The sequence below is a fragment of the Sminthopsis crassicaudata genome, chromosome 5, assembly GCF_048593235.1.
Source record: "Sminthopsis crassicaudata isolate SCR6 chromosome 5, ASM4859323v1, whole genome shotgun sequence".
Classification (NCBI taxonomy): Eukaryota; Metazoa; Chordata; class Mammalia; order Dasyuromorphia; family Dasyuridae; genus Sminthopsis; species Sminthopsis crassicaudata.
In genome coordinates, this window is record NC_133621.1 from 144,641,126 (window position 1) to 144,666,403 (window position 25,278).

Consider the following 25,278-nt stretch of genomic DNA (forward strand, 5'->3'; position numbering starts at 1 on the left):
GTACACATGCATGGGTAATTTTTTTTTACACATTATCCCTTGTACTCACTTCTTTTCCAAATTTTCCAAATTTTCCCCTCCCTCTTTTATGTGTAAGACACTATGATGACCTTGAGGAGACTACCTTCAGAGGGCTTATTTTCCACTAGTACTTGTAAGTAATAAATAGCTAACTTGGAGACTAATAGGATTACTTACAACTAGAGTTCCCAGGCTACCCTTTCCCTTATCTTCACTATTCATAGCACAGAGATGTTCCTCATGGGCTTCTTTTCTCTCCCTGGGATATTCTATCCATTCTCTTCCTACCCTCTGATCTCTATACCTTGATCCCTGCTATCCCCAAGGGTCCATAGAAGCTGACATGCTTCCTTCTCCCTTTTTTCCTGTCTCTCTTATCTTTTGCCCTATCTTATCCTTTAAGGGTTAAGTTCTTCTTGGTTTCCCCAGGGATTAAGGTGATAAATTCATGATGTTCATTTGGTAATAGAAAGCTACAGGGACTCCACAGGGCCCTTCATTCATTTCTTAGGTCATACATGTATTATTTCAGAACTTCTGGACACAACTGATAATTACGTAAATTTTAACTTTAATATAATTTAATAGAAATCAGGTTTAATACAATATATTTTACAATAAATCATACATACAAAACTATATAGTTTTAATACTATTATTAAATAAAATAATATAATATAAATGCACAAACTAGTATTGATGACATGGATATAAATCTGGCAATATTTGAAATAAATTTTAAAATATAATATGTCTCTTCAAAAAAAATAAGAGTATTACAAAAATGCTTCTCTTAAAAAGTTACTAACTTTAATTTAATTCTGCTCCTTGTTTTTAATCTATGAAAAAACTATATAATAATATAATACAATAAATATAATAATATTGTATTTATATAGATAGACATACATAGTACCCAGTATAAAACTTATACAAAAATAGAAATTTTAAAAAGATGAAATAAAAGCAAAATACTATTTGATCTTAAAGTGAATAGGGAGCCACCAGAGGTTAATGAATAAGGGAGTGATAAAAAGCAAGCGCAGGGGAAATCACCCTACCCTTTGATTTGGTTGATCACATTCTCTTGCCCTCTTCCCATCTTCTTCTCACCCTTCATTTTTTACCCTCTCCTCTCAGCCCTCTAGAATTTAGGGCTGCAAATTGGAAACGGCTGACTTTTGCCTTCTAATGTTTTTAGTTATATGCTTTAGGCAAACCACTGTTTGGTTTTCTCATATGTTAAAATGGGGATAATAAAACTTAGTCTACAAAGAATTGATATGAGGCTCAAATGAGAACATATATGAAATGTTACAAAATGTTATAAAATATATTTGAAAAAGAATCTACTGAACAAAAATCCAATTATCAGAAAAAGCTGATGATGTCCAAGTCACAGTTTATTAAACTCCAAAATATTTTAAAAATCACTTTTACTCAAGCTGTTTTTTTATCATTCATTTTCACTTACTTTTTACCATTCATATTTACATCCAATTTAGCTTTTCTTTCTCCCCTCCCACATGCATTATAACCTTCTCTCTTCTAGAAAAAGTATAACCTTCTCTGGAATGAATTACTTTTGTCTGTAGGACAAAGACAAGTGCATCATGGGTTGGGATCTAGGCAGGACAAATGTAGTTGGTCATTCAGCATCCTGGGTTCATATTCAGAAGTATACTTAGGCAAGGATGACAGAGTCCGATCAGGTTTATTCCTGCCTAGTATATACTTAATTATGCAAAAGCAAGTTTGGTACTAATAGGTAGAGGCCTGCATCAACCTCTGCTGCCTTCTACTGAATGAAGCTGGAAGATTACATCTTATATAGTGATTTACAGTGAAAACACTTGAAAAAGAGACGTCCCTTATTCTCAACACTCCTGTGTCATCTCTTTTGCCCTATTCCTTAGCTGCTAAAAATTGGAATCTGAACCACCCACCATGTATTTTACTTGGGGAAGAACAGTAAAAGCAGAATAAGCTAATACCTTAAAAACATCCTGAATGCAAGTCTTCCTATTTAATTTTCCCAAAGTAGGAAGAGATAATGGAATTGTCCTTATCCAAAGTATTCTTTTCAGTTCTGAACCTCATGTTAATAGAAACAGTTAAAATGGATGAAGGAGAGTGACCAGGTCGAAGAGAAATCTGGAAATTATTTTATGTGAGGAATAGTTGAAGAAACTGGAGGTATTTGGTTCAAAAAGGAGAAAACAAGAAGAAAATGAATGAAAGTTGCATTAAAATATTTAAAGGGCTATTGAGGACTTATGGGAAGACATGGGAAAGAATCATATGCATGAGAATGCATAGGTAGATAGCAATTTGCATTCAAATTAGAAATATCTGTGTCGATGAGCTCGGGGCAAATGTACATGCTTTTTGTTGTTTTAGAAGGCAAGGTCACATAAAATTCCTTGATATAATATAACCATAGTACTTTGCTTAAAGATTACCTGATTGTTACTATCAATCAAAGCATAAAAAAGCATACGTATGCTTGCCAAAAGTATTCATTCTTCATTGTCATGTCATGTCATAGCCTGTGCAGAGTCTAAATGAAAGAAAAATTTCCCACAGATAGTGAAAACCTCCTTGTGTTCCTATTTGTAAATGGCATTGTGGTGATTGCATTGAGTCCTAGAATAGTATAAAAGTTACTTAATGGGGGTTCATCAAGACTCAAAAGGGATTGGTCAAACAATACATACAATAATAAATTGGAATACAAAGAATATCTATTGTTGAAATTATGAGGAATAGTCCATTGAGTCACATGTATCTTAGACAAATACAGAAGGTGGAGAGTAAACTAAACCTGAAATTAAAGAGCTTTTTGCAACCTCCACCTTTCCAATTTTTTCTCCTATGCTGCTGAATGTTATTAGAGATGGGCAAATAGTCTTACTGACTGGGTTACCAAGCATACGTTTTAGGTTAATCTCCACTGAGCCCATACTCTGGCATGTCAGCCTTTTATTCTTCTTCAATTCATCATATCATCCATAGGGTCCAATCTAATTGTTTCTTTTCCTTCTCAAGCTTCCTACTCCACCACTTCCTCCATATCACTCAGGAGAGGATGTTATGGAAAAAAAATTGAAGTTTTTTTTTTTCCTAATCAACTATCTTTTTTCCTACTTCATCACATCAAAACTCATTTTTGTTCTCTGTTCTCTGCCACTTTGTCCCAATTTCTGATGAATAGATGTGCCAATCCTCTTCTCTGTGTTCTGAATCCCAAACCCTCTTTTCTCTTCCAGGAACACCTCCTTCTCTTCTCTTCTTCCCTTTCTCTTCCTCCTTCTTTTTCTTTCCCTCCTTCCATTTCCCCTCCCTCCTTCCTACTCTCTCTCTCTTCCCCCCTCTCTCTTCCCCTTTCTCCCTCTTTCCTTCACTCTCTCTCATCTCTTCTTTCTTCCTCTCTTCCTCTTTCCCTCCCTCTCCCTTTCTTTACCTCTCCCCCTCAGTCCCTTTTATCTCTCCTCCCTCTTTCTTGCTCTCTCCCACCTTCTTTTATAACTAATCTGATAAAAATTTTCTATACTGTTTTCTTAAATTTCTTCACCTCCCATTCACTTTCCAATCTCTTACAATCTTATTTGTATTCTTACCTCTTATCTAAAATTCCTCTCTCCAAGGTTACCAATGTTTTTAAACAGCTAAATTCAATGACCTTTTATGAATCCTCATCTGCTTAACTCTTCTAAAAGCTTCTGACATTGTTGATCTCTACCTTATTCTGGACATTCTTTTCCATTTGCTTCTATGACATTGCTTTCTCTTGCCTCTTGTCTCTCTCCAGTCATGTCATTCTAGGACCAAAAATGCAATATTCTTACAATCTGCTACTTCACAGGCTCACAGTTTTCCTCTTTGTTTTTCTATTTCATGTCAGTTTCCATTCTTAGATTATTATTCATGTTCCTACCCACTAAGTGTCATATTCCTCCTAAAGCTCTTCCATAGCCCCTCTTTCTTAGGTAAACCTAATAGCTTCCAATAATTCAATTATAATCTCCATAAAGATGAATCTCAAATCTATACATCCTACACTAAAGATAAACTTTGAGGGGAAATTTAACTTGGTGGATGAGTTACCACTCCATCTTCATATTTGTAATATAGATGGAGGGAAAAAACCAGGAAGAGTCTGACATTCATTTTAGATTTGGGGAGAATAGATTTTGAAGTGTTTAAAAAAAAAACCTAGGTAGTCACAGAATAAATTTCCATGGAGGAAGTCAGCCTAGCAAGGATGAGATACTCTCAAGAATAAAATTTTGAGAACTGGAAGAATAACAGTTCTAATAATAAAAAAAAAAGGGAATTGTCTAAAGAGATGTATGTGGATGTGAAGAAAATTCAAATTACTATTGTGGATTTTTAAAAAACATGCAGAGGATGTAAGCAAGGCAGAAGTGAATACTTCAAAAGAAGATGACACTGGCAAGGAAAACTAAAGGAATTTTTAAAAATAGATAAAGTGAGGGAAAGAGAAGGATTAAACATATCCTAGTGTACTAAATTCTTAAAAAAGTCTCTGACTCATTCTATCCTGGATAGCACTTTATATCACTCCTCCGAAAAGATTAAGTTTGATCCTATATCCTTTATTTATTGATCTTATTTACAATTAATTGATTTTGTCCTGTAAATGCATATCATATTTCTTTTTCTCTGTCAGAGACAACTTTGTTAGAGTTCAGATGGCCTATCTTGTGTTAAGTTTAAAAATCCAGTTCTTCTTGCCTCAAGGAATTGAACTGATCTTGGGGAATGTATGTGAAAGCAAAGGAGTTGAGCCTAAGATCTTTACACTCCTAAGCTATTCTTCAAAGATCTTTGATTTACTGTCCAAAAGTCATTACAATCAAACAATGAATACTTCTTAGTCTCATAAGAGAAGAAGGGGCATGAGTTGTTGCCAGCCCTCATTACAAAAATCCCAACTCTTCATATTGTGTGCTTCATATCTCAGCTTTGTAACCAATTCTGTTGCCCTCAATCCCATGATATCATCTCATCTAGCTTCTTCTTTGTTCTGTATGCCCCCAAACCTATAAAAGGAGACTGTCTTCTTGCTTAGATCTTTGCCATAAGTGAAGCCAATCCATTGACCCATTTATTGGCAGGGAGCATCCCCTTGTTAATACATGTTATCTTGAAAAGTGATTTGCCCCGGTGTTTCTTTTTGTCAAATTCCAGTCATGACGTCTTTCTTGTCATAGATAATCTCACTGAGAAAGCAGCTATCTACCATCAGGTTTTTGTGACATTCTCGGTTTTTATGACATTTCTCTTTTTTGGTTCTCCTCCAATCTCTCTAACCATTTCTTCTCAGTTTCCGTTTCTGGATCTTTATCAAAAACATAATTATCTGTGGGTTCTTCTAAGACACTGTCCTGCGTTTTCTTCTCTTCTTTCTCTTTCTAACTCAGTGATTGTATCAGCTTATATGGATTCAATTACCATTTTTATGTAGAAGCTTCTCAGATCTATTTCTCTGTTAATATCCAATCTTATATCTCCCACTATCTAGTAAAATTTAAACTGGGTGTTCTGTTGGTATCTTCAAGTCAACATGTCCAAAACTGAATTCATTTGCTTTCCATCAAATCTTTCCCCTCTTATTAACTCCCTTTTCTTTATTGGATTTACCAGCATCCTCCCAGTCACTCAGGCACACTACCTTTCATGACATCTTCAGGATTCTGTTTGCACACACTCTACATATCCAATCTATTACCAAATCTGTCACTTCTATCTCTGTGGCTTTTTAAATTTCATATGTTCCCTTCTTTGTTCTTACATAACCACCACTCTGGTGCAAGCCCTTGTCATTTTGTTCCTTTAACACTTTGACTACTATAACAAAGGCCTTCTGGTTGATCTCCTTGCTACAAATCTCTCTCCACTCTCATCCATCATTTATTCAGCTGCCAGTTGTGATCTTTCAAAAGTGCAGGTGTGACCATGTGATTCTTCCTTTTCAATAAACTCCAATAGCATCCTATTTTCTCCAGGATCAAATACAAACTACCCTGTTCTAATTTTAAAAATCCTTAACAATAAGGCCCCTTTCTACTTTTTTAATACATATTTATTCTACTTATTTATACATATTTTCCCTATATAATTATACACTTCTTTCTTCTACCTTCTTCTCTCCAATGTAATTATTATAGGTCTTCTTGCTCTTCTTCACACATAACACTCCATCTCCCAATTCCATGACTATCTTCTCTGGCTATGTTCATATTGTTCAATTATTTTGCAGTTCTTTCTGTCTTCTCATAACCCCACTTTGGGTTTTCTCGGCAAAGACACTGAAGTGGTTTGCCTTTTTCTTTTCCATCTCATTTTATAGATGAGGAAACTGAAGCAAGCAGAGTTAAATGATTTGTCACCCAGCTATTAAGTGTCTGAAGCCAGGTATAAACTCAGGAGGATGAGTCTTCCTTATGCTACACCTAGAGCTCTATCCACTGTGATACCTAGTAGTTGTCATGTTAAATTTTGCTGAATCCATTTGAAAGCGCATGATTGATTGTGGTTACAAAACAACTTTTGAAGTAATTCACAATTATTTATTCAAATGCAGTGAAATTCATACTAGTCCTGTGTCTTATGATTACAAAAAGCTTAAGCCATCTATATAAATGGCTTAAGTTACCTCTTGTTAGCTAAAATACAAAAGAGGAAACATACAGTTAAGTATTGAAAATCAAATAACCTTCCAATCTGCTCTCTGGAGAACTCAATTATTTGATAAGTAGCTCCCTAAGACCATCTATCTATATGTAGAAAGAGGCTTCTTTATGAGTGACATCTGACAAGTAGAAAGATATTTATAGTGTGGGACTTTTGGAAAATGTAATTATTTGTCCTTTTGCAATTAATAAGATAAATTGAAAATGAAGCTTTTCATTTTCTTCTTTCACTTGGATAAAACTTTAATTTTCCATAATTAAATTGGCTTCACAGTTCAAAGTGCTATTATTAAGCCGAATAGTAAGGTTAAATGCTGACTATTGCTCTCTCATTGAGAAATCATATAACTAAACTTGAAAACAAGAAGGAATACTTTTTTTACTCTTGACTTGTATTCCTTGGGCTAACAACAAGAGAACTAATACTATTTTTAGATGAATAGATATGGTCATATTTGGTGCTTAACTTATAAATTCTAGTCTAATTGCATCTATATTACTGTTGAGTGGGGAAAATAGAACATATTAATTTCAATAGGATGGTGTTGGGACCTTGGATCTCTTAGAATCAGCCAGAGTCAGGATAATTAAAAGTCTTTATTCTTGGTCTTCTGCAGTCGACGTCAGCGGATTAGATCTAGCAATCTCCACACCTCCTTCCTCTCTCTCCACCGCCAGGAGAATGAATCAATCTCTTTCTCCTACTCCACCCACTCATGTCACTTCCCCTTCTTTGTCCACATCCACCGTACCAGCCAGCACGGAATAGTTGGGGAGGGTCATCCTTCAAACATGTTAATAGAGAATTGTCCAATTGGCAATTAGCCTCACGTGCTCCATTATCCAAGTGCATTTGCTCAGTTCTAGCCCTTTACAGGATGGGACCCGGACTCTTTGATGTCATTGTTAACAGGGTCTCCTGGGTAAAGAAATGTCCCTCTAAAAAAAATTCCTCAGGATTGGCCCCTTTTCAGAGACTTGTAGTCTTATGGATCTTCAAGGAGTTAAGTGACTCTAAAGATCACCAGCCACCAGAGCTGATGTCAGAAGCAGAATCTGAACCCTGGTCTTTTGGCTTCAAGGTCACTTCTCTATTCAGTTCTCCATGCTACCTTTCTGATTTTAGGAGTACAACAAAGGTAGGCTGTTGGCATGTTGGTTTTTGTTTGTTTTTGTCAAAGCAGTCTAAAGATTACTTCTTTATTGAATGCATCTGATCTGACAAAGTAAATGAAATGATACTGGGCTTTGATAGAAGAAATTTCTGTTTAATAGTAATGGTGAGGTAGCAAGGATACAAACAATTCTCAAACCTCATTTCGGTTTTTAGCTTTAGTTTTCTTCTCTAATAGATCCCACCCCAACTGAAACTAGTAGCAATTAGTGAAATTTATGTGAATTTCCAACATTCAAGAATAAGTTTTTTAAAAAATTGTCCAGGTAAGGAAGAAATGATACCTTAGAGATATCATGTGGGGAATTACATGCTTTTTTATAAAATTTACATAAAAAACTTGGGAAAGGAATGATTTCCTCCCCCCCCCTCCACCCCCCCCCCCCCTAATTGGGATTAAGTGACTTGCTCAGGATCACACAGCTAGGAAGTGTTAAGTGTCTGAGATCTGATTTGAACTCAGGTCTTCCTGCTTCAGGGCTGGTGGATAGAGCTCTATCCACTGCGCCACCTAGCTGCCCTGAAATGAATGATTTAAAAAAATACATATGATATGAAATAGGAAGGTACAACAAAATGTTTTCTAAGTTGTCAGCATCACTATCATTCAACTTAATTTATCTAGAGGTGGATTTTCTGAAGTTTACAGTTGGTATTTCAGAACAAAAAACACAAATGAACTTAGCTCCTTCTGGTCACTCAATAAAATAGTCAAAAAAAAGCATTTAGTAAGTGCTTGCAGTGATACACATGGTTCTGAAGGGAAAGTGAGGCAGATGACCTGACACAGCCCTCCCTCACTTAAATCCAACTCACTTACATATCATGGCATCAGCTTCCTAGTGTCATGGTTCCTCTTTAAGAATGAAGGACAGGGGGCGGAGCCAAGATGGCGGAGAAGAAACACACGACTCAGTGAACGTCCTCACTCCCTCACAACCAATTAGATAAATTAAGTCTCAAAATTAGCTCAGGACTGATAGATACCACAAGGACTGGAAGCACGACTTACCAGCTGAAGAGAATCTGGAGTTTCAACAGGAAAGGTCAGTTCTCAGGGGAGGAATAAGAAAGACCAGCACAGACGGTGGGGTAGGGGCACACTGCGCCCATTGCGCTGGGAGGGGCTCTGGGATCAGAGAAGCCACTGAGGTAAAGGAATCTGGCACAGGCTGTTAGCTCTTCTCTGCTAATTATTTAGCAGTTCAGAAGAGAAAGCCAAAATATTTTAAAACTCAGATTAGATTCCCCCCCCCCACACACCCTGGGGGTGACTCAGGCACAGATCTCGGCACCAGGGGGTGTGGCCTCAGCTACCTCCTGAGAATAGTTAAGAGACTGACAAGTGGGTGGATACGGCCCAAGGCAACACACACTGCCTAGCTTAGCTGGAGGGAGTGGAACTCAGCTCCAGGAAGTCCCAGAGAAGCGGAACCTTTGAACTAGGGACCGCGGTTTCTGGCAGACACTTCCAGTTTGAGCACAGGGGCTTCTTACGTCACCTGCTGCAGACACCCACTCCCCACCCGGACACATAGCCTGGGCTTCCTGCAGTCTTCACTATTCTACGCCCTCAAAGCACAGCAGTGCTAATCACCTCTGAGGCGCTTCCAGGGAGGGGGTGGGGAACTCTCTCCCAGAGCTCTCTCTTAGCGCGGGCGCAGGGGCCGCTGCATCCATCCGGTCTGGGAGGAAGCTGGTAAAGAAGTAAATAATTTCCTACCCCAGGGACAGACCCTAAAACATTTTTTAAGTATGAGCAAAAAATCTAGAAAAACTATAGATTCCTTCTATACAGAGAAAGAGCGGGTATCCAACCCCGAGGAAGTTAACAGCAAAGATTCAGAAGATAACAACCTAAAGGGGAACGATTCCTGCCCCCCATCACATAACTCTCTCCTAGAAGAAGCTCTTAAGAAATTGAAGGAGATCGAAGAAAAATGGGGCAAGGAAAGGGAAGTTATGATAGAGAATAATAATGTCCTGAAATTGGAGTTGGAAAAAATAAAGAATTCACAGGAGATGCAGGGAAACAAAATTAGTGAATTAGAAAAGGTTAAAAAAACACAGGAAAGTAGGATTTCTGAATTGGAAAAGATAAAAAAGTCTCAAGAAAATAGAATTTCTGAATTGGAAAAAGAAAATAATTCTCAAAAAAAAAAAATTAGGGAAATGGAAAAAAATTCAATAGAGCAAAACAATTCATTTAAAAACGAAATTGGGCATTTACAAAAAGAACTAAAAACTGTGAAAGAAGAAAATAACTCCTTAAAAGTCAGGATGGAACAAATAGAAATGAATGATTCACAGAGAACCCAAGAATCAGTCAAACAAAACAAAAAAAATGAGAAGCTGGAGAACAACGTCAAATACTTACTGGGAAAATCTATAGACCTGGAAAATAGATCTAGGAGAGATAATCTGCGGATTATTGGACTTCCAGAAAACTATGACCAAAAAAAGAGCCTAGATTCTATTTTACAGGAAATTATCAAAGAGAACTGTCCAGAGATAATAGAAACAGAAGGGAAAGTAGATGTGGAAAGAATTCATCGAACTCCTTCTGAAATAGACCCTAAAAAAAGAACACCACGGAATATTGTGGCTAAGCTGCAGAATTACCACACAAAGGAGAAAATCCTGCAAGCAGCTAGAAAAAAACAATTTAAATACCAAGGTGCCACAATAAGGGTCACCCAAGATCTGGCTGCCTCCACATTAAAAGATAGAAGGGCCTGGAACCTGATATTCCGAAAGGCAAAAGATCAAGGACTGCAACCAAGAATGAACTACCCAGCTAAGTTTAGCATCTTTTTCCATGGAAGAAGATGGTCATTCAATGAAACAGAGGAATTCTATATGTTTCTAAGAAAAAAACCAGACTTAAACAAAAAATTTGATCTACATCCACAAGACTGAAGAGAAACAGAAAAAGGTACACAGAACCCTTGAGAACTGTAACTCTGTTGTGGGTATATAAAAAATACTCAAGGATAATTTGATTTCACTGATATAAAAGAAAAAAAGGGGGGTGTGGTAAAGGGAAGGAGGTCGGTTCAGAAAAAGGGGAAGGAGTGATAAAAAGAGGGAAACTACATCCCAGGAAGAGACATAGAAAATACACCATATCTGAGGGAACTTAGTGAGGGGGAGAATCATTGTGTGAATCTTACTCTCATCAGAAGAGGCTCAAAGAGTAAATAATTAACATATTTGTTTTTCAGAGAATTTTCTCTCACCTCATTAAAAGGGGGAGAGGAAAAGGGAAAAGGAAAAGGGGAATAAGTGAAGGGACTTGGAGGGAGGGGGGAGGGATCCTAAAAAAAAAAAAAAAAAAAAAGAGGGAGGGTTGCGCGTCACAAGGGGGGTCTGTAAATTAAATATCGGGGAGGGGGATCAGGGGGGTCAAGGGAAAAAAGCATAATCTGGGGATAATACGATGGCAGGAAATACAGAATTAGTAATTTTAACTGTAAATGTAAATGGGATGAACGATCCCATCAAACGGAGACGGATAGTAGATTGGATCAAAAAGCAGAACCCTACAATATGTTGCCTACAGGAAACACACTTAAAGCAGGGAGATACATACAGAGTAAAGGTAAAAGGTTGGAACAGAGCCTATTATGCTTCAGGTAAAGCCAAAAAAGCAGGGGTAGCTATCCTTATCTCAGATCAAGCAAAAGCAGAAGTAGATCTCGTTAAAAAAGATAAGGAAGGAAACTATATCCTGCTGAAAGGTAGCATAAATAATGAAGCCATATCAATACTAAACATATATGCACCAAGTGGTATAGCATCTAACTTTCTAAAGGAAAAGTTAAGAGAACTGCAAGAAGAAATAGACAGTAAAACTATAATAGTGGGAGATCTCAACCTTGCACTCTCAGATTTAGACAAATCAAACCACAAAACAAACAAGAAAGAAATTAAAAAAGTAAATAGAACATTAGAAAAACTAGGTATGATAGACCTTTGGAGAAAACTGAATGGCAATAGGAAGGAATATACTTTCTTCTCAGCAGTTCATGGATCCTATACAAAAATTGACCATATACTAGGACATAAAGATCTCAAAATTAAATGTAGGAAGGCAGAAATAATAAATGCCTTCTTCTCAGATCACAATGCAATAAAAGCTACATTCAGTAAAAAGTTAGGGGTAAATAGACCAAAAAGTAATTGGAAACTGAATAATCTCATCTTAAAGAATGACTGGGTGAAAGAGCAAATTATAGAAACAATTAACAATTTCACCCAAGATAATGATAATGATGAGACATCATATCAAAATCTTTGGGATGCAGCTAAAGCGGTAATAAGGGGAAATTTTATATCTTTAGAGGCTTATTTGAAGAAAATTGAGAAAGAGAAGATTAACGAATTGGGCTTACAACTTAAAAGGCTAGAAAAAGACCAAATTATAAACCCCCAACCAAAAATTAAACTCGAAATACAAAAATTAAAAGGAGAAATCAATAAAATTGAAAGTAAAAAAACTATTGAATTAATAAATAAAACCAAGAGTTGGTTTTATGAAAAAGCCAATAAAATAGATAAACCTTTGGTAAATTTGATCAAAAAAAAGAAAGAGGAAAATCAAATTGATAGTCTTACAAATGAAAAGGGGGATCTTTCCACCAATGAAGAGGAAATTAGAGAAATAATAAGGAGTTACTTTGCCCAACTTTATGCCAATAAATTTGATAACTTAAGTGAAATGGATGACTTCCTCCAAAAATATAGGCTCCCTAGATTAACAGAGGAGGAGATAAATTGCTTAAATAGTCCCATTTCAGAAAAAGAAATAGAACAAGCTATTAATCAACTCCCCAGGAAAAAATCCCCAGGGCCAGATGGATTCACATGTGAATTCTACCAAACATTTAAAGAACAATTAGCCCCAATGTTATATAAATTATTTGAAAAAATAGGGGATGAAGGAGTCCTACCAAATTCCTTTTATGACACAGACATGGTACTGATACCTAAACCTGGTAGATCGAAAACTGAGAAAGAAAATTATAGACCAATCTCCTTAATGAATATTGATGCTAAAATCTTAAATAAGATATTAGCAAAAAGACTTCAGAAAATCATCTCCAAGATAATACACTATGATCAAGTAGGATTTATTCCAGGAATGCAGGGCTGGTTTAATATTAGGAAAACTATTAATATAATTGACCATATTAATAATCAAATTAATAAGAACCATATGATCATCTCAATAGATGCAGAAAAAGCATTTGACAAAATCCAACATCCATTCCTACTAAAAACTCTTGAAAGTATAGGAATAAATGGATTATTCCTTAGAATAATCAGGAGTATATATTTAAGACCGTCAGTAAGCATAATATGCAATAGAAATAAACTGCAACCTTTCCCAGTAAGATCAGGAGTGAAACAAGGTTGCCCACTATCACCATTACTATTCAATATAGTACTAGAAACGCTAGCCTCGGCAATAAGAGCCGAGAAAGAGATTCAAGGAATTAGAGTAGGAAATGAGGAAATTAAACTATCACTTTTTGCAGATGACATGATGGTATACTTAGAGAACCCCAAAGACTCTGCTAAAAAGCTACTAGAAATAATTCAAAATTTCAGCAAAGTGGCAGGATACAAAATAAATCCACATAAATCCTCGGCATTTTTATATATCACTAACAAAATGCAACAGCAAGAGATACAAAGAGAAATTCCATTCCAAACAAATGTTGAGAGTATAAAATATTTGGGAATCCATCTACCAAAGAAAAGTCAGGAATTATATGAGAAAAATTACAAAACACTTGCCACAAAAATAAAATCAGATTTAAATAATTGGAAAGACATTCAGTGCTCTTGGATAGGCCGAGCGAATATAATAAAGATGACAATACTCCCCAAACTAATCTATTTATTTAGTGCTATACCAATCAGACTCCCAAGAAACTATTTTAATGACCTAGAAAAAATAACAACAAAATTCATATGGAAGAATAAAAGGTCAAGAATTGCAAGGGAACTAATGAAAAAAAACTCAGAGGATGGTGGTCTAAGTGTACCTGATCTAAAGCTATATTATATAGCAGCAGTCACCAAAACCATTTGGTATTGGCTAAGAAATAGACCGGTAGATCAGTGGAACAGATTAGATACAAAGGACAAAAAAGGGTACATCTATAGCAATCTAATCTTTGACAAACCCAAAGATTCCAACATTAGGGATAAAAATTCATTATTCGGAAAAAACTGTTGGGAAAACTGGAAATTAGTATGGCAGAAATTAGATATGGATCCACACTTAACACCATATACCAAGATAAGATCAAAATGGGTCCATGATTTAGGCATAAAGAGGGAGATAATAAATAGATTAGAGGAACAGAGGATAATCTACCTCTCAGACTTGTGGAGGAGGAAAGAATTTATGACCAGAGGAGAACTAGAGATCATTATTGATCACAAAATAGAAGATTTTGATTACATCAAACTAAAAAGTTTCTGTACAAATAATACTAATGCAAACAAGATTAGAAGGGAAGTAACAAATTGGGAAAATATTTTTAAAAACAAAGGTTCTGACAAAGGTCTCATTTCCAAAATATATAGAGAACTGACCATAATTTATAAGAAACCAAACCATTCTCCAATTGATAAATGGTCAAAGGATATGAACAGACAATTCTCAGAGGAAGAAATTGAAACTATATCCACTCACATGAAAGAGTGTTCCAAATCACTACTGATCAGAGAAATGCAAATTAAGACCACTCTGAGATACCACTACACACCTGTCAGATTGGCTAAGATGACAGGAACAAATAATGACAAATGTTGGAGGGGATGTGGGGAAATTGGGACACTAATACATTGCTGGTGGAGTTGTGAAAGAATCCAGCCATTCTGGAGAGCAATCTGGAATTATGCCCAAAAAGTTATCAAACTGTGCATACCCTTTGACCCAGCAGCGCTACTACTGGGATTATATCCCAAAGAAATACTAAAGAGCGGAAAGAGACATATATGTGCCAAAATGTTTGTGGCAGCTCTTTTTGTTGTAGCTAGAAACTGGAAGATGAATGGATGTCCATCAGTTGGAGAATGGTTGGGTAAATTGTGGTATATGAAAGTTATGGAATATTATTGCTCAGTAAGAAATGACCAGCAGGAGGAATATAGAGAGGCCTGGAGAGACTTAAATCAACTGATGCTGAGTGAAATGAGCAGAACCAGAAGATCACTGTACACTTCAACAACAATACTGTATGAGGATGTATTCTGATGGAAGTGGAAATCTCACATAAAGAAGATCCAACTCACTTCCATTGATCATGATGGACAGAGGTAGATACACCCAGAGAAGAAACACTGGGAGGGGAATGTAAATTGTTAGCACTACTGTCTATCTACCCAGGTTGCATGTACCTTTGGATTCTAATGTTTATTGTGCAACAAGAAAATGATATTCACACACATGTATTGTACTTAGACTATATTGTAACACATGTAAAATGTATGGTATTGCCTGTCGTCGGGGGGAGGGAATAAGGGAGGGGGGGTAATTTGGAAAAATGAATACAAGGGATAATATTATAAAATATATATATATATAATAAAAAAAAAATTAAAAAAAAAAAATAAATAAATAAATTGTCATCTGTCTTACAGATGAATTAGATGTCAAAAAAAAAAAAAAAAAAAAAAAAAAAAAAGAATGAAGGACAAATAGCAACAACTACGTACCAGGTGCTGTGCTAAGTTGTGGGAATACATAGAAAGACCAAAAAAGGTCTGTGCCTTTGAAGAATTCCCTTTTAATGAGAAGACAAGATGCCAACAACTGTTCATACAAGATACATACTCTACAAATAGAAGGGAATTTCAAGGGGAAGGCACGTAACAGTAGAAGGATTTGAGCTAAATTTTAAAGGAAGACAAGGGGAGACTAAGATTTTTTTTCTTCAGGGATTGGACACATATTTCATCAAGTATCATAAAGATTATTGTCACTAACTCCACTAAGTTAGTTGATATAAAAGTGTGTTAAAATTATAAACATAATAACTGACAATGAGGTTATTATGAATATGGTTCTTGCTGGTAATAATAACATCACCACAAATAATAGTTTTTAGTATTATTTCTGGTAATATTTTTTCATAACAACAATAACTATAGACTCATATCATAATAAAAACTGAATGTTAAAATAACTCAGAAAATGTCTCCTTTTATTTGTTGAACAGATGATTTATGAAAAACTCATAGGCTGATATGATAGGAAGGTACAGATATGATATGATATGAGAAGGTACACATCAGTCAGCAGTAGGATCAAAATCAAAGGCCTAATAGATTCATTGAAGTAAAAATGCACTATTAATGTTTTATATCAATTTATCAAGATTGATGCCATCACGTGTTCTGTTAGTTACTGCAAACAGCAATACTGATATGGCTTTCCTGGAAGGAGGGTATGCAGAGAGAGATAAAGAGGACTTGGTCTAGAAAGTTATCAGTATTTAAGTCGACTTTATTGTAGCACCATTCAGAATCCAGCACCCAAAATATTCACAGCGCTATTTTTGTAATTAAAACATTCTCACTAGTGGCAGAGTAGAATATACCAATTTGTTGCTACTTAGTCAATTATATTATTTCCAGATTACTTGACCAGGTATATGAAAACTTCAGTAAGTGATTGCTGCTCTCATGAATCTCCCTGCTTCACAATCTCCTAGAACACAATAGTCTAGTTGTATACTCAGAGATGCTTTGTTCACATAGGGATATTAACAAATATTTAAATATATTTGGGGATTTTTCAATTAAGTTACAATTTGAAGTAGGAAGCTAAGTTTCCTATTTTTTGAATGTTTTATTCCAGATTATAATAAAAACAAAACAAAAATGAAAATAAAGAAACAAAACCATCATTTGAAGGTGGTGATATAATTCAAATAGTAGCAGCTGATAATGAGACAAACTGAGTTCTCTACTTAGATCAATTTAAATTGGCAGCAAAGGATAGACTGAAATTTTTTTTATAAGATTAGAAATATAGTAAGAACATTAAAAGACTCATCTTGAACAATTGCTTATTCTGTTACCAATTATTGACCTACTGGATTATTTATGATCATTCACTGCTTCTTTATTTACTATCCTGGTTTTTAGTGTTTGGGGTAAGAAATTTCTCTCTGAGATGGTTCTAGGCCTTATGGTCACCCAATGACTAGTTTTAAACATGGCCAACTATGAAATTAATTTAACTTCCATATGATTTGGGGTCAGTAATACCATTTCACAGACATGAACAGAGGTTGTATGGGATAGGCAGTCAGGAAATAGTTTGTAGTGTTGGTGAAAACATTTCCATTGATAAGCTCATGATCTGAGTACTGAATACCACTGTATCAATCCTACAGAACAAAGCCTGAAATTAATATTTTGCAGTTAATTTTACAATAAAGTTGGTAAAGGTTATGACTTTCTGGGAGTTTATGTTATGTGTTTTTCTAGAGACTAACACCATTACTTCTCCATTTATCTAAATAGATAAAACATTAAGGCAACCCCATATTTGCAAGCATCAACATCATATCAGAATGGGACAATGAGATAGAAAGAAAAAGAAATTAGAAGAGGGCTAGTTAAATGATGTCAGTGGAATAGAAGCTTTGGAAATGTCTAGGAAAATAGGCTCTTATTTTGAGCTTGTAGGGGAAAATCCTGAGTTGATACCATTCAAAAAAATTAAGCAAAACTAAATTATTGTGTATGAGATGATTCAGCCAATTAGAATTACAGAGAAGGCACTGGTATTTAATGTGGGGGTGGGGAGGGAAACCACCATTTAAGTTTTGTCCTTGAGGCTGCCCAGAGATAGTTCCCTAAAGCACTCTTACCTTTGTTTTCTGCCTTCAGTTCCTCTGCCATCAAGCTGTCTTGTCGGTTACCAAGCACAAATGCCAGAAACGAGAGAATCAGGGCATCCAAGATTCCAATAATAGCCAGGATGTATGCCCAGCGGACTGAACAAGCCCCAAGTGTGTACTTGTCTGTCTTTTCACCGCACATCCGTTTTACCTCGTCTGAATCCCAGCCATCAGGGAAAATCATACAGCCAAGTACAAGACAGGCAGCTTAGAAAGGGAAAAAAAACACAAAGAGAAAAATGGGAAAGTGTTCACATAACTCTCACTTTATTAACATCTCTCTAGATTGTTCTATAAATGGCTATTTTACAAGATATCACTCAAAGGACCAATGTTTATCATGACAATCCTATCTGGGTCTTTGTTCTGGTTATCTTAAAAGCAAAGATCCTGTAATGAGTCTTTACAAAAACTTAGACTCTGACATTGAGTTTTATAGAGAGAAGCCTGGGTTATCTGAAAGGGACCATCTTTAAGAAAGAGTAACACATCAAACATTTCCTTTTGACTTCCATTGCTAATTTTGCCAAGATTTAATTCATAACACTACAGAGGGAGGACACAGCATTGATTTTTAAGGGCTGTGATAACAGCTGAAATAGAAAATATTCATCCTGGAAATTGGTGCTGCAACTAAAATTCAAGGAAAGGAAATATATTGTTTTCTAAACATTATTTAAGGGATCCTATGAATCCTTCATATGTAAAAATACCATTTTGGAGATGAGCGTCTTCATCTCTCAAACTCAAAATTTAAAAAAAGACCCACATAATCCATAATAGTATTTTTCTCCCCAAACTCACTTCTATTCTTAACTTCCTTGTTTTTGTCTATGACACCATCAATCACACAAGTTACAACCTAAGCAATCTTCAAGTTCTCATGCTAATCAGCTGCTAAGCTTTACTGATTTTACCTTCTTAACATCTCTAGCATCTGTACTCTTCTCTCTCTTTGAACCACAATAAATCTGTTACAAATTCTCACTGCTTCTTGCTTAAGCTACTGCAATAGTCTTTTAGTTGGTTTTCCTGTTTTGCTGCATCCAATATATTCCTTCTTCCATTTACCCTCCACAAATCTATTAAATGGATATTCCTAAAATTATATCAGACTTTGCCAGATTCCTACTCAAATATCACCAGTGTAATTTCCTGTAATTTAAGAATGCCTGAACTTTGGCTCTCAAGTTCCTCTCAAGTACTATTTCATATTATTCCCATTTGTGAATACTGAATTTCAATCAAATTCACCTGCTACCTATTCCTTATATATATTACATCTTCTTCCTCCATACCTTTGAGAAGTGATTCCCTCATGCTTAAATCCACTCTTTCTTCATGGAGAGAATGCTTCTTGAAATCTCATACTTTCCTCATGATACATTTAGGGCCATCTTCTTCCTCTATGAAATCTTTTCTAATTCCTCTCCCTCCCCCTGCCTCCACTTATGAATAGTTTTTTTCCTCTTAAAGTTCCTTAGTATTATTTTGTATATATATTTTCTGTTTACTTAGATGTATATATGATGTATCTCTCCAGTAGAATGTAAGCTTCTTGATGGTAAGGGCTATTTCATGTTGTCTTTACCTAGTATAGCGCTTCATGCACCTATTAGGTTCTTTCAATTGAATGAATGAAATAAGAGAATTTAGATAAGTTCTCTCCATATGGCTATTGTTATGGCTGCTTATATTCAGTTCAGTTCTCTGGAAGTAGATTATTTACTTTGAAAATTAGTTGTATTCAAACTCTATAATAACTAGGTTACAGAAGTTTATAGTTTTGAAGATACATAAAAAATTCTAAAGATTCTAATTACTTCTTAATTACTTCTTAATGATTACTGAAACTGGTATGATCAAGTAGTATGGGTCAATCCCTAAAGCCAGTGAGAAGGATTACCACTTCATTCCTTGCATGCATGTAAACTGAGCAAGTTATCAAGTGTCATGACGAGCATTGGACATTATTTTAGAGAGATGTGTTTTATACCATAAGATTCAGTATCCTGAGAGTCTGAGTACCTTGAGCCTGAATAATCAAAGAATGAAAGCCAAAGAAGGGACAAAGATCATATACACAGAATAAATATGAAAGAATCAATACAAAAGAGTTAAATTTGAGGATTAAGGTTGTGTAAGAGCTTTAAAAACTCAATAGAAGTGTTAATATTTTATCTTAGAGGCAAAGGGGGGGCCGGCAGAGTTGGTTGAGTATGGGTTGACATGGTCAGATCTGCACTTCAGGAAAATCAGAATTCTTTCCATTTCATTCAAGGTTCTCAAAGTGTGGTCTGGAAATATCTGGGAAATCCTGAAACCCTTTAAGGAGATCTGAAAGGTCAAAATTATTTTCATAACAATTCAAAGATGTTTTAATTTCTAACATAGTATATATTGATAGATAAAATCCACATAAACAAAAGTTCTTTGAAGGGTCCTCAATACATTTTAAGAGGGTAAAAGGTGGTTGTTGTTTGCTTGTTTTTTTCTTACTCATTTTTTCCTTTTTGATCTGACTTTTCTTATGTAGGGTGATAAATGTGGAAAAATGTTTAGAAGAATTGCACATGTTTACCTATATTGGATTGTGTACTGTCTAAGGGAAGGGAGAAGGAGAGGAGGGAAAGAGAAAAATTTGGAGAACAAGGTTTTGCAAGGGTGAATGTTGAAGACTATCTCAGAATGCATTTTGAAAAATAAAAAGCTATTATTAAAAAAAAAAAAGAAAGTAAGGATTTAGCAAACTGATTTCTGATTTCCCATTAGTCTAGGTTTCTGGTTTGGTATCTCTTTGGTTAGTGGGACCAACTTGCTGATGTGGACAATAACCCATTATTAGAGTCTAAATACAATAGAGTTCTGGGGACTTATGGGCTTTTTAATAGCTGATCAAGCACCACACTATTGAATAAGAAATGTTAGCTTAAAAGAAGGATGAGATGATAAAAGGTCCATTGATTTAGATCTGAAATAGTCCTTAGAGCTCTTCTAGTCTGAAGCACATTTTCTAGATGGAGAAACTGAATTCCAGAGAAGTTAAATGTATTGTTCAAGATCACAGAGCTATTAAATAGAAGAGCCAGCATTTGATCCCACATCCTCTGATTCCAAGCTCAACATATAGTCTGTCATACTGTGACACTGCCCTTCTTCCTGTCCCTCACATGTGCACATCATCTCCTACAGATTTTCAGTGGGTTTTTTCCTTATCTCCCATGCCTGGAATGCTCCAACATTCCAGTTTCTTCCTTTAAGTTTGAGCTAAAATCATCCTTTCTGCAAATAGAATTTCCCAGTTTTCTTTCGTTGGGCAAGGCTGGGCAGCTCCATTGGAACCCAGGGCTTGTAGGATGATGCTCCGAAAACATCTGGTTCCTAGGCAATTATTGGCCAAACCATATGCATTAGAGGTTCCCTCATGGATTTTGGGTCAAAGTACAGACTGTCCAAACTGCAGTTGATGTTATAGACCACCTAGTCCAGACCTTTCATTTTCCAGGTGAAGAAATGAAAGTCCAGAGAAATTAAGTGTTGGAAATTACACAACCTGTAAGAAGAACAAAGCATGGAACTGTTTCTTTAGGACTAGTACTTTATTTGTACCATGGTGTTGCTCTTAAAGCTTAAAATTATAATTTTGACAGGTCATTGCTTTCTTAAAGGCAGCTAGATGGTAAGTGTCCTGGACCTGGAGTTAGGAACACCTGAGTTCAAATCCAGATACTCACTAGCTGTGTGACCCTGGACACCTTCTATCTCAGTTACTTCACTGTCAAATGAGGTTAACAATAGCACCTACCTCACATGGTTGTTGTGAGGATTAAATGGAATAATATTTATAAAATACTTATCATAGTATTTGGCCCATTTCTGTATTAATGATAGTTATTATAATTTGTTTTTCAGCCATGGCCCAATTTGGGGTTTTCTTGGCAAAGATTCATGATATCTTTTTCTAGCTTACTTTACAGATGAAGAAACTGAGGCAAAGAGAACTAATTGACTTGCATATGATCACATAGCAAATTTAAGCTCAAGAAGATGAGCCTTCCTGACTCTAGCCCTGGCACTCTGTCCACTGCACTACCTAGGTACCCATTGTTGTTGTTATTGTCATTAACTTTTGCTGTTATGGCAATGGTGTTATATTTAAAAAGGGATGTTGTAAATTAATTATTGAGGATATATGTGTAATGGAATAAAACATAAACAGGAAGCCAGATTGTGAAGAACTTTAAATGCTAAACTTGAGTTTACACTGAATCCTGGAGATAATAGGGAGTCACTTGAGTTTATTGAGATAAGGGAGTGGCAGTTAGACTTACACTTGAGGAAGATCAGTTTGGCAGTTAAATGGAAGATGTGTTGGAAATTAAATGACTATGGTCAGTTCAGGTGAGGGGGCAGCTAGGTGGTGCAGTAGATAGAGCACTGGGCTTGGAGTCAGGAAAACCTCAGTTCAAACTCAGCTTCTTAGAAGTGTGAGTTCAGACAAGTTACTTAACCTCCACTGGAGAAGAAAATGGCTAAGTACATGGATGGAGGTCTATCAGGTCATAAAGAATCACACATGACTGAAAAGACTCAACAATAATAATAGAGTTCAGGTGAGAGTTAATGAGGTTGGAACTAGAGTTCAGAATTGGATGAGTGAAATGTTATAGGAGAAGTGTTATAAAGGTAGAAATGACAAGATTTATTAAAAGATTGGATATTTAAAGTAAGTGAAAGTGAGGAGTTAAAATGCCCCTGAGGTTGCTCCAAAAATCTCACTCCACAAAAGAACTTGTGTCCTTTCGTCTTGGAATGGGATAAAAAGGAAAGAAGTAGAATGAATCATCTCTAGGCTTAGAAACCCAAAAGAAATATTCACTGAATTCAATGTTCCAGCCTCCAGTTTACATTTCTACTATAATTAATTAAAAAAAATTGACATTAAATTCAAGCAAAATCAAATAAGCTTGCATTTACATTTGTAAAAAAGTGAATTTCAAAAATTCAAAATAAAATCTTGTTCTTAACATCTCAGATATTGCTTTTGGATCTCTAATAGGTTTCTTTGACAAATTATTCATTTGTATGTTTCCTTTTGTATAATTGGACTTAGTAAATACTCTGTTTTTCTCGTCTGCTTTTTAATTTTTTCATGATTTCTAGCTTTTTCTATTTTCTTTATACTTAGTCTTTTACATTTCATTACAACATCCTCTTATATGGATACATTACAAAATTTCAGAGCTGGAAAGAACCTTAGAAGTCCCCTAGCCCAAATAGGGACTGTTAGGTGGTACTTTAGGATAGAGAGTCAGCCCTGGAGTCAGGAAGACCCCACTCTCTGATTTCAAATCTGGCCTTAGACACTTACTAACTGTGTGATCCAGGGTAAGTCACATAAACTCATTTGCATCAATTTACTCATTTGTAAAGTAAGCTAGAGGAGAAAATAGCAAATCATTCTAGTACTTATGCCAAGAAAACTACAAAAGGATCACAAAAAGTTGGATACAAGTAAAGAATGAGTAAATAAAGTCTAAACAGGAATCATTATTTTCATCATCACCACCACCACCACCAACACTATCACCATCATTTTCTTTTTCTATTCCTCTTCCACCTTTGTCATCTCATCTTCTTCTTTTTTCCTTCTTTTATTCTTCTATTCTTCCTCCTCTTTCTTCTTTTCTTCTCCTCCTTTTCTTCCTCCTTTTCTTCCAACTTCTTCTTGCTTTTTGTCCTTTTCTTATTTTTTCTCTTCCTCCTCTTTCTATTTGTCCTCCTCCTTCTCCTTTTCCTCCTTCTTCCTACACTTACTATGTGTCATTACCTTTGCTAAGCAATTGGGCTACAAATATAAAAGTTAAGGTCATTCTAGCCTTTAAGTAGCTCATATTCTCTTATTTTGTTTTGTCTTATCTAATTTTAGCATTTTATTTTTTCCTATTATACATAAAAATTATTCTTAACCTTTATTTTTCACAATTCGGAATTCCATATTCTCTCCCACCATCCTCATGTGCCCCTAATTGAGAAGGCAAGGAATTTGATACAGGTTATAGATGTTCAATTAAAATACATTTCAATGTATTAGTCTTCAAGCAGGAATCTTTTTTATAATTTTACCAGTCCATCTAACTCAGCAGCCCTCTCAGTGGAAAGTGCTAAATGTGATGTCACTGAGACATGGGATCAACTACCACCATTACATTTTACCAGTCAGATAATCTTAAGCAAAAACATTTAACCTCTGTAAGCCTCAGTTTCTTTATTTATACAATGAGCTGTTAGACTAAGATGGCCTTAGAGGCCCCTTCTGCTTTGAATCCTTGTCTATTGTTCTTCAGACCTATACTGGATGGCCTCTCTCCTGCTATGAATTCACATTAGAACTAGAATTAGGCAGGATACTAGAATCAGACTTTCTTTGTCTCAGAACATGGAGATTTAGATGGAGCCAAAATCTGAAATAAGGATTTTTAAAAGAGCATGTGATTTTGGAATTTTACTTATATTTTGAAAACAATTTAAATCAAGAACAATTAATAAAAATATATTTCTAGTTAATGTCTAATTATTTCATTACTTGTCATAACTATTTAATTATTATTTTTGTAATTAAACAATAATTATAACTAATAAATATATGATATATATTATAGATATCTGAATAAATATAAATATATATAAATAATTAATAAATCAAGATTTTACTTTTGTTTTACAGTTCAAGCATATCCAATTCTTCATGACCATATTTAGGGTTTTCTTGGCAGAAATCTGGAAGGCCTTTTCTATTTCCTTTTGCAGATCATTTTCCAGAGGAGTAAACTAAGGAAAATAGGGTTAAGTGACTTGCCCAGGACCACAGAGCTACTAAGTGTCTTAGGCTAGATTTAGACTGAAAAAGATAAGACTTCCTAACATTCTAAGCCTGGAATTCTATTCACTGAGCACCTACGTGCCCCCAAACTATCACTAAGATAGGGCAACTAAGCCTTTGTTTCAGAGCACTGAATTTAGAGGATTATATCACTTGCAGCTATTAAAACACAAAGAAATAATAGGGTTTAGCATCCTGGCTCTAGATCAAAAGAATTATTAGTTACCATAAAATGCTAGCCAATACTAAGCTGGGCTAACTTCTCTTGTCTCATGTGGTTCTTATTTCTTTCGCTTATAGTTGGCCTTTCCAAAGAGTAAGCTTCCACTGATATCTTGGATTTGCTGTTTCCTTTGCCCAATGGGAAGGTATCTGCCCCACACACTCTGTCTATAACTGAGAGTACTTGCCTCAGTTATAAAAGTTCTGATTCACATTGTCATTCCTTGGAACACAAAACACTGTTTCTTTCTCGGAGGGTAAAGCTCTCTCCTTTTATGACAAGATTCCAATTATTCAGTGACACCTTTTCTCCCTTTCATTTTCAAAGGT

General features: G+C 35.5%; 1 protein-coding gene across 1 annotated transcript in view; it reads right to left on the reverse strand.

Moving 5' to 3' along the window:
* LHFPL3 (LHFPL tetraspan subfamily member 3) overlaps window positions 1-25,278 on the reverse strand; it is a 715,308-nt gene that overhangs the window by 238,967 nt on the left and 451,063 nt on the right. The window contains 1 exon segment of the mRNA XM_074268423.1: window positions 17,814-18,050. Within this exon segment, the coding sequence (XP_074124524.1) occupies window positions 17,814-18,050 (237 nt within the window).